Genomic DNA, 14,231 nt, shown 5'->3' with positions numbered 1-14,231 from the left:
AGATTGGTCAAGCAAGACCTACCCACAACAAACCCATGCTGGCTATCCCTCAGGATGTTGGCATCGGCCAGTCCATTAAGGATGACCTCTTTAATAAACTTTTCTAAGACCTTTCTTGGGATAGAAGTCAGGCTGATGGGCCTATAGTTAGCCAGATCCACTTTCCTCCCTTTCTTGAAGATAGGCATCACATTGGCCTTCTTCCAGTCTTCGGGCACTACACCAGAACACCAGGAGTTTTCAAAGATCCGTGCCAGGGGCTGAGCTATGACGCTCGCCAGCTCCTCGAGTACCCTGGGGTGTAGATTGTCAGGGCCAGCTGACTAGAAGGTATCCAGCCTCTCAAGGTGTTCCTTTATGAGGTCAGCATTTATGGAGGGCAGGGGATCTCCCTCATCTGGGCCTCCCTGTCCGGTAGCGGGCATGGGTATCCCATGGGACTGATGAAAGACTGATGCAAAATACCCATTTAATAGGTACGAGGTAATAGGTTTAAGAAACTGCGTGATGGTGTTGTTTTCTTTCCCTGAACATATAGCTTTTCACTCCTCTACTGGGTTTTTTCACAAATTTAGAGAAGTTTATTTACCATAAGCTTGATGTGGAAATCCCTGCAGAGGCTGTGAAGACTATAAAAGAGAAGTTGAAAGCTCTGTGAACCAGTCAGTCGACTTCTGTTCTCACAGCTGCGATGATATTCAAATTCCTCTTGTTTTCTGGAGTCTGGATTGTTGCTTCAGGTAAACTTTATATTTTTTGGCTAAAACTTATAAAACTTTTGTTGACAAAACATCCTGCTGACCTGATGATTTATGGCTACAAAGAAATATTTGCTGCAGTTTGGCTTCTCACTGACCATCCCAGATTAGTATCTTCAGTAGCAAAGCACTACTGCTAGACAAACAACCATGTTGTCCATGGGGTGGGGCTGGGTTTTAATCCTGTCTTTCTTTACTGACACTTCCTACTTAGACTTCTTAATTAATTTACCTTCATATTAATTCTAAAAGAAGTGCATCCATTTGCTAGATGCTTGTGCATAGATTATTTTAAAAAATATTAAATGAAAACAGTTAATTGCGTAAAATGCTTTCCAACACCCCACCCAACTTGATTCCATCTTATGTTTTGGCTGAATTTATGGTTGCCAAATATTAAATTAGTTTTCCTCTAGTCAGGCTGGAATGACTGACTTAGACTACTGCCAGAAAAAGGTTCTGGTGGCAGTCTACCCGTAACAGAGCTCAGCACAGTACTAAGCTAAGCACTTGAACATTTATTCTTCTGATTAGGTGGATTCTGTGCTTGTTGCAACTATGCTAGCAGCAATATGTGAACAAACTTGGACATGTTTATACTACATTGCAGTTATGGGAGTGACTATGGCATAAATATTCTGTATGTGAAGAAAATGTATCCTTGTCATAGCACTATGCATGGCAAAACCTTATTTCTGGTCAGCAACTGGCTGTAGACATAACCATACTGACTCAAGCCTGGTTAGGGAAGGAAATACTGTTGTTTGTGCCTGGTTTGCCTATATCTTACTTTGGGGAGCAGTGATATAAACTAACGAAGTTAATTTTAGCTTCTATTCTAAGAAAAGAATTGGTGCAAAATGAAGTAAGGCCCACCGGTCATGTTAATGGTACTTCAATGAGCCTTTGCTAATGGGAAAGCCATTAATATTTTATGGAGTTTTTCAATATTGTGGCTCTTTGATTTTGAAAAATAACTTTTCATGATCATGTCTCATTCCAGCATGGGCATGGGGGGCCAGGCCTCCTGGTCAAGGACCCCTCAGAGGCCAAGATGTCATGTATGGACAGTCCCTGTCCCTCCCACTACTAATTCTTAATATGTTTTATTCTGTGAGCTATCAGAAGAAGCGCTGCAATTAAGATGCCTGCTGGTCTATGGACTATAGCTTAAGAATAAGTTATATATGAAGCATTTGCTCTACACCAATAAATTTGTATGTAGACATTAAAGTGCAATTTTCAGCTTTACTAATTCAAGTCCAGTAGGATAGGGACTGGTAGCATCCAGAAATTGCTAATAAAGCAGCTGTTGCTCATTGGCTTTATGAGTCCTTGTTACAGATCCTATTGGACAAATGTTTGCATCACAAAATACATGAGCACTTCTTCTTGGGATCTGAACTGGCTGTCTCACTGGCAATCTTGAAAGAGGCAACTGAATAGTCTAGGGAGATGTCTTATCTTAATGAGTGTCCCTGTTACTTTCAGCAGTTTAACATTCCAGTGAATTTCTCCAGGACCACTTTTTTCCGGAAAGTATGAAGGTGAAGCATGCAGCGAATTTTAGAAATTGTTGGGGAACATTTAGCATATTAATGTAATAGATTTTGGGATCTCTCTATTGCATGTGTTTCATGAATAAATGTAACAATCTTTGAATTATACCTTCTGGTCTCCCACAGGCTCTGTGCAGGTAATACCAAGCAAAGTCCAATCCACTAAAGAAGGAAAAAATGCTACTTTCCTCTGCCACCTGATTTCAAAGCATGATGTGCTTCAAGTCACCTGGCAAAAAGAGAATGGGAAGAAAGAAAACAACATAGCAACCTATAGCAAGATAAATGGTCACAAGATCCTGGATAACTATGCTGGCCACATAAACTTTACCCAGCGCGAGTTAAAAGTCTCTGCCATCACCTTTCATGCAGTCACCATGCAAGATGAGGGATGCTACAAATGCATCTTCAACACATTTCCCATGGGGTCCATTTTTGGAAGGATGTGTCTCAAGGTCTACGGTAAGACATCGTCAGTATTCAGGGGACTTCTTTGAAACTCTAGCCATTCTCATGGAAAGAATGATGTTGATCTCTAGTTGCAACATTTGTTAAATCTCTCTATTTCTAAGGCAAAGTTTTCCTAATTGCTCTTCCATCCTTCCTCATCAGCTGTACCTTTGATAGGGGGGAAGTAGTGTTTAATGGTTATTTTTAATTTTATTATCATTAGGAAAATAAAAAATCAGGAAATGGTGACTTTTGATATACAGCTTACTCAAAGTACCTGATAGGTTACCATTCTCTATTTTTCCAGCATTGAAGCTTTAGTTGTAGGAAGAAATTCCAACTGCACATTGCATTGAAAGCTGAGGACCTCTCCTCCCCAGCATGGTACTTCTGTGCCACTGAAGTGTTTAAATTAAGCTTCTTCCTTAAGCTTAAATCTTGACATTCAACATTGAACATATCTGGAGGTGAATTATGGAGCAACAATTTAAAAAACAGTGGATAGGTTGAGTTCAAGAAATTGGTAAGAAGGGAAGCAGAGAGAATTTCAAGTATGGATGCTGTTTTTACCCCGTGGTAGGTGACTAAGAATTCATCATAGAGATCAGCTTATGTTGGCTCAAAGAAATGAGTGGGGAAGAACAGTGTGAGATGAGATGTCAGGTTTCATAATCAAACATAATAAAAGCCCTCAATTAAAATAGAGATTCTATAAAAAAGAAAGGGATGGGAGATTACCTGGAAATGAAACGAGAATGTGTCTTGTTAGGGTGTTTCAGTTTTAATGCTAGAAGATAGGTGGGATATGAGAAGGATTTCAATATCCACTATTAGCAATTGTCATTCTCACTGTCTTGGACACTCAAGCGGATTAAGTTGTGCCCTAGGGAGTATGAGCAGAAGGTATTTTCCACATATACAATTTCTCAGAACAACAGTATAGAGGCATAGTGCAGCCTGTAGTGTTGTGGCAACTTTGCTCATCTGTTAATATTAACACTTTCCAAAAAGAGCTCACATCCAAGTGACTAGAGCCCAGAGTTCAGGATAATCCTCTGAATTCTCATGTGATAAATTTCTTAAGCAACCATGGAGTGGATCATATAGCTAAGCACAGGTTTCTAGGAACAGATATTGAGAATGAAATCTGAATTAAGGCATGATTAGATCCTAAATCAAAACTGACAAAATACAGAAAGAATTTAAATGTAATAGTCTGGGTAGTAGAAGGGACCCACTTTGTTTTGTTTTGCTTAAAATAAATCATTTATAACAAAGAAAAACATTTTGTACAAACATGCATCCTGCAATGCAGACGTATAGCTTTTGCCATTAACATTTAAAGCAGGAAAAGAATTTTCCCAAGGCAACCAAAATCCTTGCTATTATGATTCCTCCTGGCCTTGAGCAAACGTCTTAAAAATATTTTTCTACCGATACACATGCTTTTTGGAGCAGCCATTTCTGTTTCTTGACTCCAAACCTATGCAATAATCTTCACAAGCATATCTGTAGTTGACAGACATTATTTCTTGCAGTTTCTGAGTCTTCCAAAGGTTTCACTCTTTCTTTTAAAGAATCAGAGGTGAAGCTCTACTGGCATGAATTTAGATTTTGTTGGTCACAGAGGGTGCCTGTATACATGTGGGGAGGCTGCTCCATGCTGTAATTTCAGCATGTCAGAGCAGACTCAATTAATTAAGTCTGCTTAATTAATTAATTGAGTCACCTGGAGAGTGCTAAACAGTGCTCTCCATTCGGCCTCTGTGTCTTGTATATTAGCATCCCCGTACATCAAAATGGCAGCGGGGGCACTTTAACTAAAGCTTGTTGAACAAGCTTCAGTTAAAGCACCCCCACCACCATTTTGAAGGATGGGGATGCTGATACACAAGACACTGCAGGCACTTTAATTAAAGCAGCTCTCAGAGCCACTCTAATTAAAGCACCCCCACCTTCCTCTGCCCTACCACCAGAGCATGTATAAAAACATGCAGAGATCCCATTCCTTAATGGAATACAACCTGAACGCTGTAATAACCATCTTTTACGAGGATTACACATCTCTCAGCTCTTGCTTCTAGTGTATTTTATTGATATACAAAACCAAAGTAAATTACACTGGGTTCTGTGTATGTCTGTCCAGGGCTTTAGTTTTTTTTTCAAATATATTACTGTGTTTATATCAAATACATTGAAAAATAAAATGCATTGAGAATAAATAAATAAACCAAGCATTTCTTAATGAAATGAATAACCTTATGAAACTTAGCATATCAGACCAGATATTGTACTCCATTTGGTGGTATTTGGTACCAGATGTTTCTGGAGGAAGATATACATCCTTTTTCTGACTTGCATCTGACAAAGTAAAATGTTCCCTATGCCTCTTTGAATCAGTTACTTTCTAAGGTACCACCCAACCCTACCTTCAGCCAGAGGAGGCTTAGTTCTTCATGTAGCCTGTAAAACAGTTAGGAATCCCATACAGTGACATACAGCCTTATTATAAAAGGTATGGAGAATTTCCTAATGTAAGGGAATAAGCATTATTCTTGCTGGTGGGACTTTACTGTTATGCCTACACTGCAATCCAAAGGTGCATTTGCACCTTGTATGCACATCCCCAATCTAGCTGTAAGCAAGTTACCCCGAGAATAGGATAGCTGAAACAGCATGAGATCCAGTGGGAACCTTGGGCAAATACTCAGATACCTAGTCTTTGCTGGCACAGTTACCCATTTACCAGTACCCACGCTAGCTCAGTGGGAGACACACTCTTTGTATTGCAGTGTAGACCTACCTTGAATTGCTCATTTGCCTACCCTGTAAGGGCAGAGGCAGGCTTTCCTTTTGCAGCCTTCATAATACACTGGACGCTTGCCCTGCTCATTTCAATCTTGTGAGCACGCAATGTGGATTTTCCCTTAGGAGCATTGATACATAGCGTGTACCAACTCTTTTCACTTGTCACAGTGTGAATCCCTGGAATGCTGCTTATGCATATATTTCACGGGGCAATCAGGTTAAATTTTTTTTCTCTCCAGATTGCACATTGATGGCATTCTTCCATATGTACTTCTCCAAGCTTCTTGCACCTCAGTGACATTCTGATAATTCCAATACCATTTCAAACCTTTCCTCTGCTGCTCTAACAATAGAAATACCTTCCCCAACATTGCTAACTGAACTGAATGAAGGAGGCAGTTGACAATGGTACTGTCAATGTGGGTCTATATTCGTAAACACTAAAATGTGTGTGTGTGTGTGTGTGTGTGTGTGTGTGTATATATATATGTATATGTGTGTGTGTGTGTGTGTGTATGTATATGTGTGTATATATATATATAAAAATAAAATAAATACCTTATGGCCCTTCCTCTAATAATAATTCAGGATTCTTAACCTCTTAAAATCTAGCAGAGTTCCCTGTTTCATCTGGTCAGCCTGCCAAGGTCAGGAAGAAATTCTCTCCTTCCCCCTTCGCACATTTTTGCCCAGTGCATATTTGGTCATATTTATTCTGTTTTTATTTTCACCTTTCTCTAATGGATCCGAAATTGTTCAGGACAAGGGTGGATACATGCTCTGAGGTATAAGATATTCTCTTTCTTAAGTTCCTGGCTGCTGCCTTGTTCATATACTCTGGGTCATATTTCTTATTAACTTTAGGATTGGAAAAGAAATGTCATTCTCATCAGATTGTCAGGGATCTTGGGGAGGGAGGAAGGGAAGTGGTGGTTGCCTTCCTCTGCTGTGTGGACCCTCTGCTACAATAACTGAATATATCTCACCTAAACAATTTTCTGCCATGTCATGGACTGGGTTTGTAGGTGGCAATCTGGGTCTATTCTTTTCTTAGCTTCTGGCACACTTCAGCTTAGTTTTGTGTAGGCTGAAATGGTTTGGTCTAATTTAAGTATTTGGGCTTGAAATGAGACTTTTGGATAAAACTTAATGGCCTGGGATAAACAAGAAGTCAGATGAGATAATCTGGTTATCCCCTCTGGCCATAAATGATATACAATTACAAAAGGAGCTTACTCTTTGGAAACTTAAATGAGACATAGGACATGGGAAATGTTCTGAAATGTTTACACTAGCTTTTATCCTATATTTTCACCCAATGATATCACCAAATGAAACATTTTCAATCCCTCTGACCCATTTTAACTACAAAATATTTTAATTTGTACTGTGAATGCTGTAAATTGTGCATTTATTTTTGCGTAATTATTCTAGCACGATCTCAAAGGTACTTTAGGGCATGTCCTGAATGGGCCATTCTTGCATATGCTTCAGGCATAGAAATACTCCAGTGAGGCCAGTCCAGGGTTGTCTGCAAGAGCCAGAGACCAGCACCAGGAGACCAGCCTGCAGTGGCATCACTGGTATGTTTTGAGGTTTGGGGCATGGAAGTGCATGGGATAGAACTGGCAATGGCCCACGTAGGACATTTTGCCACTGCAATACAGGCATATCCTTAAATTCCTGATTTAGACAGGCTTCTGATACATATGATCAGAAGTGGGGGGAGGGGAAGGTGTTTTAATTAGTGTGGTTTCTGGGTAGCCACTCTAATTGGAATGCCTCACTGTCACATATATTAAGCCCCCACGTATCTAAAAATGACTGTGGGACACTTTATTTAAACCTCATTCAACAAAGCTTAGTTAAAGTGCGCTGCAGCCATTTTAAAACATGCAGGAGCTTAATGCACGTGACACTGCAGCATTCGAATTAGAACGCCAGTGAGCATGTATATAGGCAGCCCTAAATTCCTATTTTGACTATGGGAGTAACTTGTGCTAAACCAAATAGAGGATTCCTACTGTCTGAGAATGTGATGCAAGAATTCACCCCAAAGACTGTCTGAACCCCTCAGTCACTTACACCAAGATTCAACTTGCAACAATTTCTGCTTGAAGGAAAATCATTATCTGCTTGCCCTAGAGAGGAGGAAGGGGTAACTGGGGATTCTCAGGGAGATTACACGGCAGTTGTTGACAAGCTTTTACAGTCTTCATATTCCATGGGAGGGTTATTCTGGTATTGGCACCATAACTAGTTTATAGTTGTTCAAGGGAACTGAAACCACAGCTAGTATTGTATACCACACACAAGGCCTAGCAACCACACACTGCGGGAATAGGTATATTCACAAGAGGGAATTTTAGAGTTGTCTTGCTGGAATGGGGAGTGGGGGGAAATGCTATGAAACCTGCTGTAATAGGGATGGGTTTTTCCTGTAATAAAAAATGACGAAGAAAAGAGAATTTGAGTGTTGCCCCTTTGTACTTCTGAATTCAAGATCTTTCCGAAGAGTAAATGGCAGATACTGAAGCTGGAACCTGAGAGAAAGGCAATGTTTGTCACAGTGATGGGGACTGGCCAATTGACAGGATCCTTTATGAGTGTATTTATGTGTATCCAGATACGTTCTGAATAATATAATGGAGGTCTCAAAGGAAGGTGGATAAATACTGACACTGTTTCCAAATGGGGAAACTGAGGCTCAGGAAGACTTATGTGCCAAACCTCATATGGTGAGTCAGGGGCAGAGCAAATTCTGACTCTCTTCTATAAACGTTAGATACCAGTGCCACTCTTAGCCTCCCACTGACATTACTGGGATCATGGTCAAGCCCTTTAAAATAAAGAACATTGAAAGTAAAGAAATTTGAGTGGCTTCATTTAATATCTAAAACAGAGACATAACCAATGAATAAGGATAGATTCAATAGAAGATTCAAATGTCTGTCTACCAGGAGAGCTGTTTTGGGGCAGAACTGGTGAATTTGGCTGTATAAAACTTCAGGATTATAACTTTTAACAAAAATCTAACAGGGGTGGGGAAATATGGCCCAATGTAAAGAGCAGGGTTGTGACAGTTGAGAAATATGAATTTCCACATTGTCACAGTTTCACTGCATGATGGGACAATTTCGATCCTTTCTGTGACCCTTTCGTCAGAGTTTCGTCTACAAAAAGCAGTGATCTCTCACTTGAACAGTGTGAAGTATTAATATCCAGTCATGTGAGTTATTTTTCACTGATGTTCTGTAAATGACCTCCAAGTGGAAACACCTGCCCATGTGACCTTGGGAAGATTTTACTCACTGTTTCTTTTTTGTCAGTTTCAAAAATATTTGAGGCCAATGTCGTAGGCGGTGATAATCAAAACCATATTTTTGTGTATCCCGTGAGTAAAAGAAGAAGTTCAAGGAGTGATTTGCTAATTGAAACTTAATGTTCTTTGTGTAATCACTCCTCTCTCAATTTCCAAACTCAGATGGGAGATTTTTTGAAGTTCCAGCTGAAATCCCCAAGACTGCTTTTACTGCAGTGTTAAGAGGAAGCAGTATTGTAATTCATCAGTCCTTGAAGTTGGATAATATTGAGTTTCTATCTGGTTGGGAAAAAGAGAAGTGAGAAGTTTCTGATGCGATCTCAAATGCAGGTGCAACCATAATAAACACATTGTCTGGGGTATAACATAGAACTTTAATGTGCTTTAGGATTATTGTAGAAACTAGAAATCAGAGACCTCCTGAAAGAGAACCCTAAACTGACATCATTTATTTATTGTTTTACCTAAGTATGGAGTGGCTGTAGCTTCTCTGAAGTTAAGGTTGGTACATGGTGTCTTATTTTTGGCTTGGAAAATTAGCATAGGGCTATGGGAAGTTACTTAATGGTTCAGGAGAGATGTGGATGTCAAACTGATAGATGCCACTTATTATCCTTCAACTTTGTTTTGACTTTCAGCTGATTTGACTTTCAGCTTTTATCCATCCTGGGTTTTTAATTATATTTATTTATTGCTAGAAATATCCTGCTCAGGAATGGAGGCCCAAAGGTCTCCTGGATCCTGTCCAGCCACCTTCAGCAGAAACCATTTACCTGCACAGTGGAAAAAGAGATGCTTTGATAGAACACACAAATATTAGTGAGCCAACAAAATCCAAAACCCTTTTTGTATCAAGCAAAAGACAAAACTATAGTTGCCATTTTTAAGACTCGGGGGAGCATCCAAGGAAACTAATATTTTATTGCAAGTACCTAGACTTATTGATCCATATGTAGACCCAGGTCCTGCCAAGACATACACAGATGCATAATTTAACTTACATGTATGGTATTATGAAGTCCAACTCACCAAAGTACAGTTGTATGTCTGGGTAAATCTTGGCGTGATTAGGGCACCTAAGGAAGTGGTGATATTTGCATGACCCAAGCATGTGTTGAAGTTAATGGGAGCTTCTGGATGCTCAGCACATGTGAAAATGAGGCTGATACTTCAGTTCTTAAGGGTGTGTATTTAGATACCTAACTTAAGGAACCACTCCTTTATACATTTTGTCCTTAATTTTATAACTCAAAATATAAGCACACTTTACAACTATATAAAGGGAAAAAAAAACCATGGGAGTGCATTAATTACATATGCTCATTTACTTTAGTTGCACAACAATATAAATACGTAACTGATAATGTTACTGTGATTTGATTAAAAATGATCTGTATGGGGAAACTTGCATTGTTCCTGTTTTACTTTATTAGTTTCTTGGGTCAGCCCTAGGGCTCTTAGGTCAGCACCTACCATCTATAGTAAAATTATACAAAAACAAAAAAGAAAAGTAATAGACATCTGCCGTGCTGAAGTTGCTTGCTCATTTTAGTTACCTGGTTTCTTACTTCCGACATACATTACTTTTTATCTTTTAACCCACTCATTCTTGCTTATGTCAAGCTATGATAATCTACTGCAGCTCCCATGCTTTTACTTCCCCATGTCTGATTTTATGGAGTTCTTCATTTTTGTTCCAATATCGTGAAAGCCTGTATGACCATGCCGAGTGTCCTGGTTGGCTGAGATGGCAGACAGCACTGGAAAGTAAAATTAATAGAAGCCTTGTCTTCATGACTTAGCAAGAAACAGGCACCAAGATTCTCTTTTCACCAAGAGATTCACCAAGATACTTGCTACAGTTCTTCACTGATATATAGCTGGAGGTATTAATAATGAGCTTATCTTGTGTTTTACAGCAATATCAGAACCCAGAGTGGAGGCCAAGCTTGTGTCCAACCCTGACAATGCTGGGGAGAAGCTGCTGGAGATGAGTTGCTCAGTAACAGGGAAACCAACCCCAAAGGTCTCCTGGATCCTGTCCAGCCACCTTCAGCAGAAACCAAGAGAGTATTTTATCAAACATGCTAACCAGACTGTGACTGCTATAAGCAGTTTCACACATGTCCCCTCCGAGATACTCTTGGAGGAATCTCTCGTCTGTGAGATCCAACATCCATCTCTGAACATTACCCTAGCCCTGCCCAAGGACAGTTTGAAACAGAGTGAGTATAAGATTTGTTTTGGGGAGGAGGAGGGAGCTATATCCTGTGGTATGAGATAAACAAAAGTGTTTCTGAGACAATGCAAAGTAGGAGGTCCTGGACTAGTTGTCAAGCAAGAGCTCCTTTAGCACAGCTGAGAGAAAGATAAAGTTTCTCATGCAAAGGAGAAAGGGATGCTTTGGGACAGCTAAGAGAACAAGAGGTGAGTGCGTACATAGTGAGGGACAAAATATGGCTGGTGATGCCCCTCACTTGGAACAGGCCAAAGCACAATGTGTTATGGACTGAAGGCTACATTAAGATCCTGGTGACAGACAGCTTGTTTGGCAGTACAGCTGCACCTGGTCCTTTCCTTCTTCTGGAGTTTGGCAAAGCTGACTGCAGCTGTTGATGTAGTTTTAGCCCTTCTCTTAAGGTTTGTTGATTCTTTTGCAGGCCAAGGTCTTCATGAACCAAAGGTTAGAGACATACCCATCTATGTGTCCATTGCTTTGGTTCTCTTGCTTCTTCTTGGCTACTTCTGCCTGTGCTGGAGACGGCAACATCGAACAAAAGAAAATCAAGATCTGTGCTGGGTGAGCCCTTCCAGAAGTATGTTACCAGGGGACCATGGAAATTAGGGGCACCGCCTCTGAATTGGAGCTTCCTAGAACTTAAATGCTGGAGGCTGGAAGTGGGAGAGGAACAGTGGAAAAAATATGGTCATACCCTGCTCACTGTCCCTTTCAGCATCCACTCTCTGCCACTGTATGACACAGGATAGTGGGCATGACCTATGGTCTGACCCAGTAAATGGCTGGTCTTATGTATGGGCTATTCTTATAAATAAGCCCATGGCTGATGTGCAGTGGACCCCAAGATTAAACACCAGATTTATTAAGAGTTACTGAATATCTTCTCAGTGCTGTTACATCTTGTCTGGAAATAGAAAAATGCAAGTTCTTTGCTGATCCTGATTGACTTCCATTTATATTTTCAAAACATTATATAAAGGAGGGTGGGCATCATTAAGATTATCTTGGATAAAAAAACAGAGGCACCAGGACACAAAGTGATTAGCTCATATCTAACTCCCTCCCTGGGAGTAAAACAAGTTGCAGCAATGTTTGCAAAAACAGAAATTAAATATGATATGTCTGGCAGTCTGGCTCTTGGACAGCTCTCAGTACCAGACTATAATGAACCTTTGCTGGAAAGTATTTGCTCTGAAAACAGCACAGCATTCTATAAAAAGCAATGCTGTGCAAAGCCACCACAACTGAATTGGTTAATGGAGGCTCTTCTACTGCCTCTCCACAATCCTCTCTAAGTCAAAGCTGGGTTCCCTTGATCATATTGTGGGGAAGAAATTTATCCTTCATCCTCCGATATAGGCAGAAGCAGTAATTTAGCCTCTGAGAAGTCTGGAGCTCACCTTCAACCCTCAAATAATTCACCCTTTTATTTGCTTAAAAACTATGTCTTTTTCTTTTGCTAGGTACTTCCCATCAGCACCAGAGATAAGAAGTCTATATGGTACACAGACCATGGTCAGCCATGCCCTACCACACCTTCTGCCTCTAAAGATTTACTAGATAGCTGACTGCTTGCTGTGTATAATATAGGAGAACTTTGCCTATCTATAGTGAAGTAGGAGCATTCACCCATAATTTGACTTTTCCTGGGACTTTTGTGTTGTTCACACTCCATTACTACATTTTTTATGAAGAAAGAGGCAAAATGAGATGTTTTAAATATCTATTTATTTTTATACATGGACCAATACATTCAATTTTATATAGAAATGAAGTTATTTATTAAATTTTAGTTGCACAGCCACATACAATAAAAGGCAAGATTTGTATTTTCTATAATCTTTTTATTAAGACTTCTTGGTTATTGCTTCTTGCTACCCTTTTTTTAAATTCAAATATGTTTTGTATTTTGTGAAGCTAGGAATCTTAAATCACATGAAAGAAGGGTATCTCAAAAATGTGTACATACTTCAGTCATAATGTGACAGGGTGACTGAAGCACTGCCATGTGAACACCAAGGGGGAAGTAAAAGGGACAAACTTACCTCAAGAAACAGAAGAAGCCATGGCAAGCTGGGACAAGGAAAACGCTGTGCTCCAGATGATTGGGGAGTCAGCTGGGGCCATGGCAGATCAAAGGCTGCCGCAGCAAACTCAAACACCAGGATTTGAACCTGGGAGGGAGAAAACAGTGCAGCAAAAGAAAAGACCACACCAGAGAGCAAGAGAAGAATAGCTGAGTCAGATGGGCAGTGAATAGGAGGCTGCCATTGCAGCTAGAAAGAGGGGGATTTAAGGGATGCCGAAGAAGCATCCAGGGTCAGAGGAGAACAAAAAGACAGCAAAGAACAAGAGAGGAGAACTGAAAGCAGATGGGAGGAGAAGACCAACCCCGGAGCCTAAGAGAAGACCCTAGCCCCTACCTGGTGAGACCCGGTGAGGAACTTGATCCAACAGGGAGAGCCAATTGACCAGTGAATCCACTACCAGTGGATAAAGAGAGCCACTTTGGGGAGCTGGGGAAGGAAGAAGGTACGGACAGAAATACTTCGCGGGAGGCTGGTAGGAAGAGAGAGTTGGCCCCAGTCCCAGGAGGACAACAGGGGACCAAAAGAGAGAAATAGCTGCCTTGGGACCCATGCAGGGAAGAATGGGGCAAGCAGCCAGTTAGCCAAAGCCTCAGGCAAGGGTCCTTGAAGTGAGAGTGGGAACCTTGACCTAAGAGGCACATAACAATTCCCGGAACATCAGGTGTGGTGAGGGCAGGTTATGGGGATAGTGGAGCCCTGCAAAGAGCTGTCAACATCCTGAGCTTATGACAAATATCTGGTGTCTCCCAAGAGTGTCTAGACATATCTCCCATAACATCAAAGGCATGACAGGTGGTCTTTCCTATGACAAGACACTACCATTCCAATCGGGAGACAACATGGCTCCGAGCGGTGTGACATCAACCTCTTACTCATAAGAATGAGAAGTTCCAGTGATAGACCTTCAGTGAGCTGCCTCCTATCAGTCAGTCTAGTTATAAATGTATGGAAAGTGTTTCTGTCATTAGATCAAGAAAGTAAAGTTTTGAAAAGGTACTGAAAATT

The 14,231-nt window shown here is 40.5% G+C and overlaps 1 protein-coding gene across 1 annotated transcript; it reads left to right on the top strand.

Annotated features, from left to right (window-relative positions):
• The first annotated feature begins 675 nt into the window (after positions 1-675).
• On the top strand, positions 676-13,021 carry LOC109303537 (OX-2 membrane glycoprotein-like). Its single transcript, XM_019525751.1, has 5 exons — positions 676-740; positions 2,444-2,779; positions 10,817-11,122; positions 11,558-11,697; positions 12,600-13,021. The coding sequence occupies exons 1-5, from the start codon at positions 692-694 to the stop codon at positions 12,702-12,704; spliced, it is 936 nt and encodes a 311-aa protein (XP_019381296.1). The 5' UTR covers positions 676-691; the 3' UTR covers positions 12,705-13,021.
• Positions 13,022-14,231: the final 1,210 nt, after the last annotated feature.

The sequence above is a fragment of the Gavialis gangeticus genome, unplaced genomic scaffold (assembly GCF_001723915.1).
Source record: "Gavialis gangeticus isolate Ggan-Ray unplaced genomic scaffold, GavGan_comp1, whole genome shotgun sequence".
In the NCBI taxonomy this organism is placed as follows: Eukaryota; Metazoa; Chordata; order Crocodylia; family Gavialidae; genus Gavialis; species Gavialis gangeticus.
Note: the sequence above shows the minus strand (reverse complement) of the source record. Positions and strands in the feature narration are given on the sequence as shown.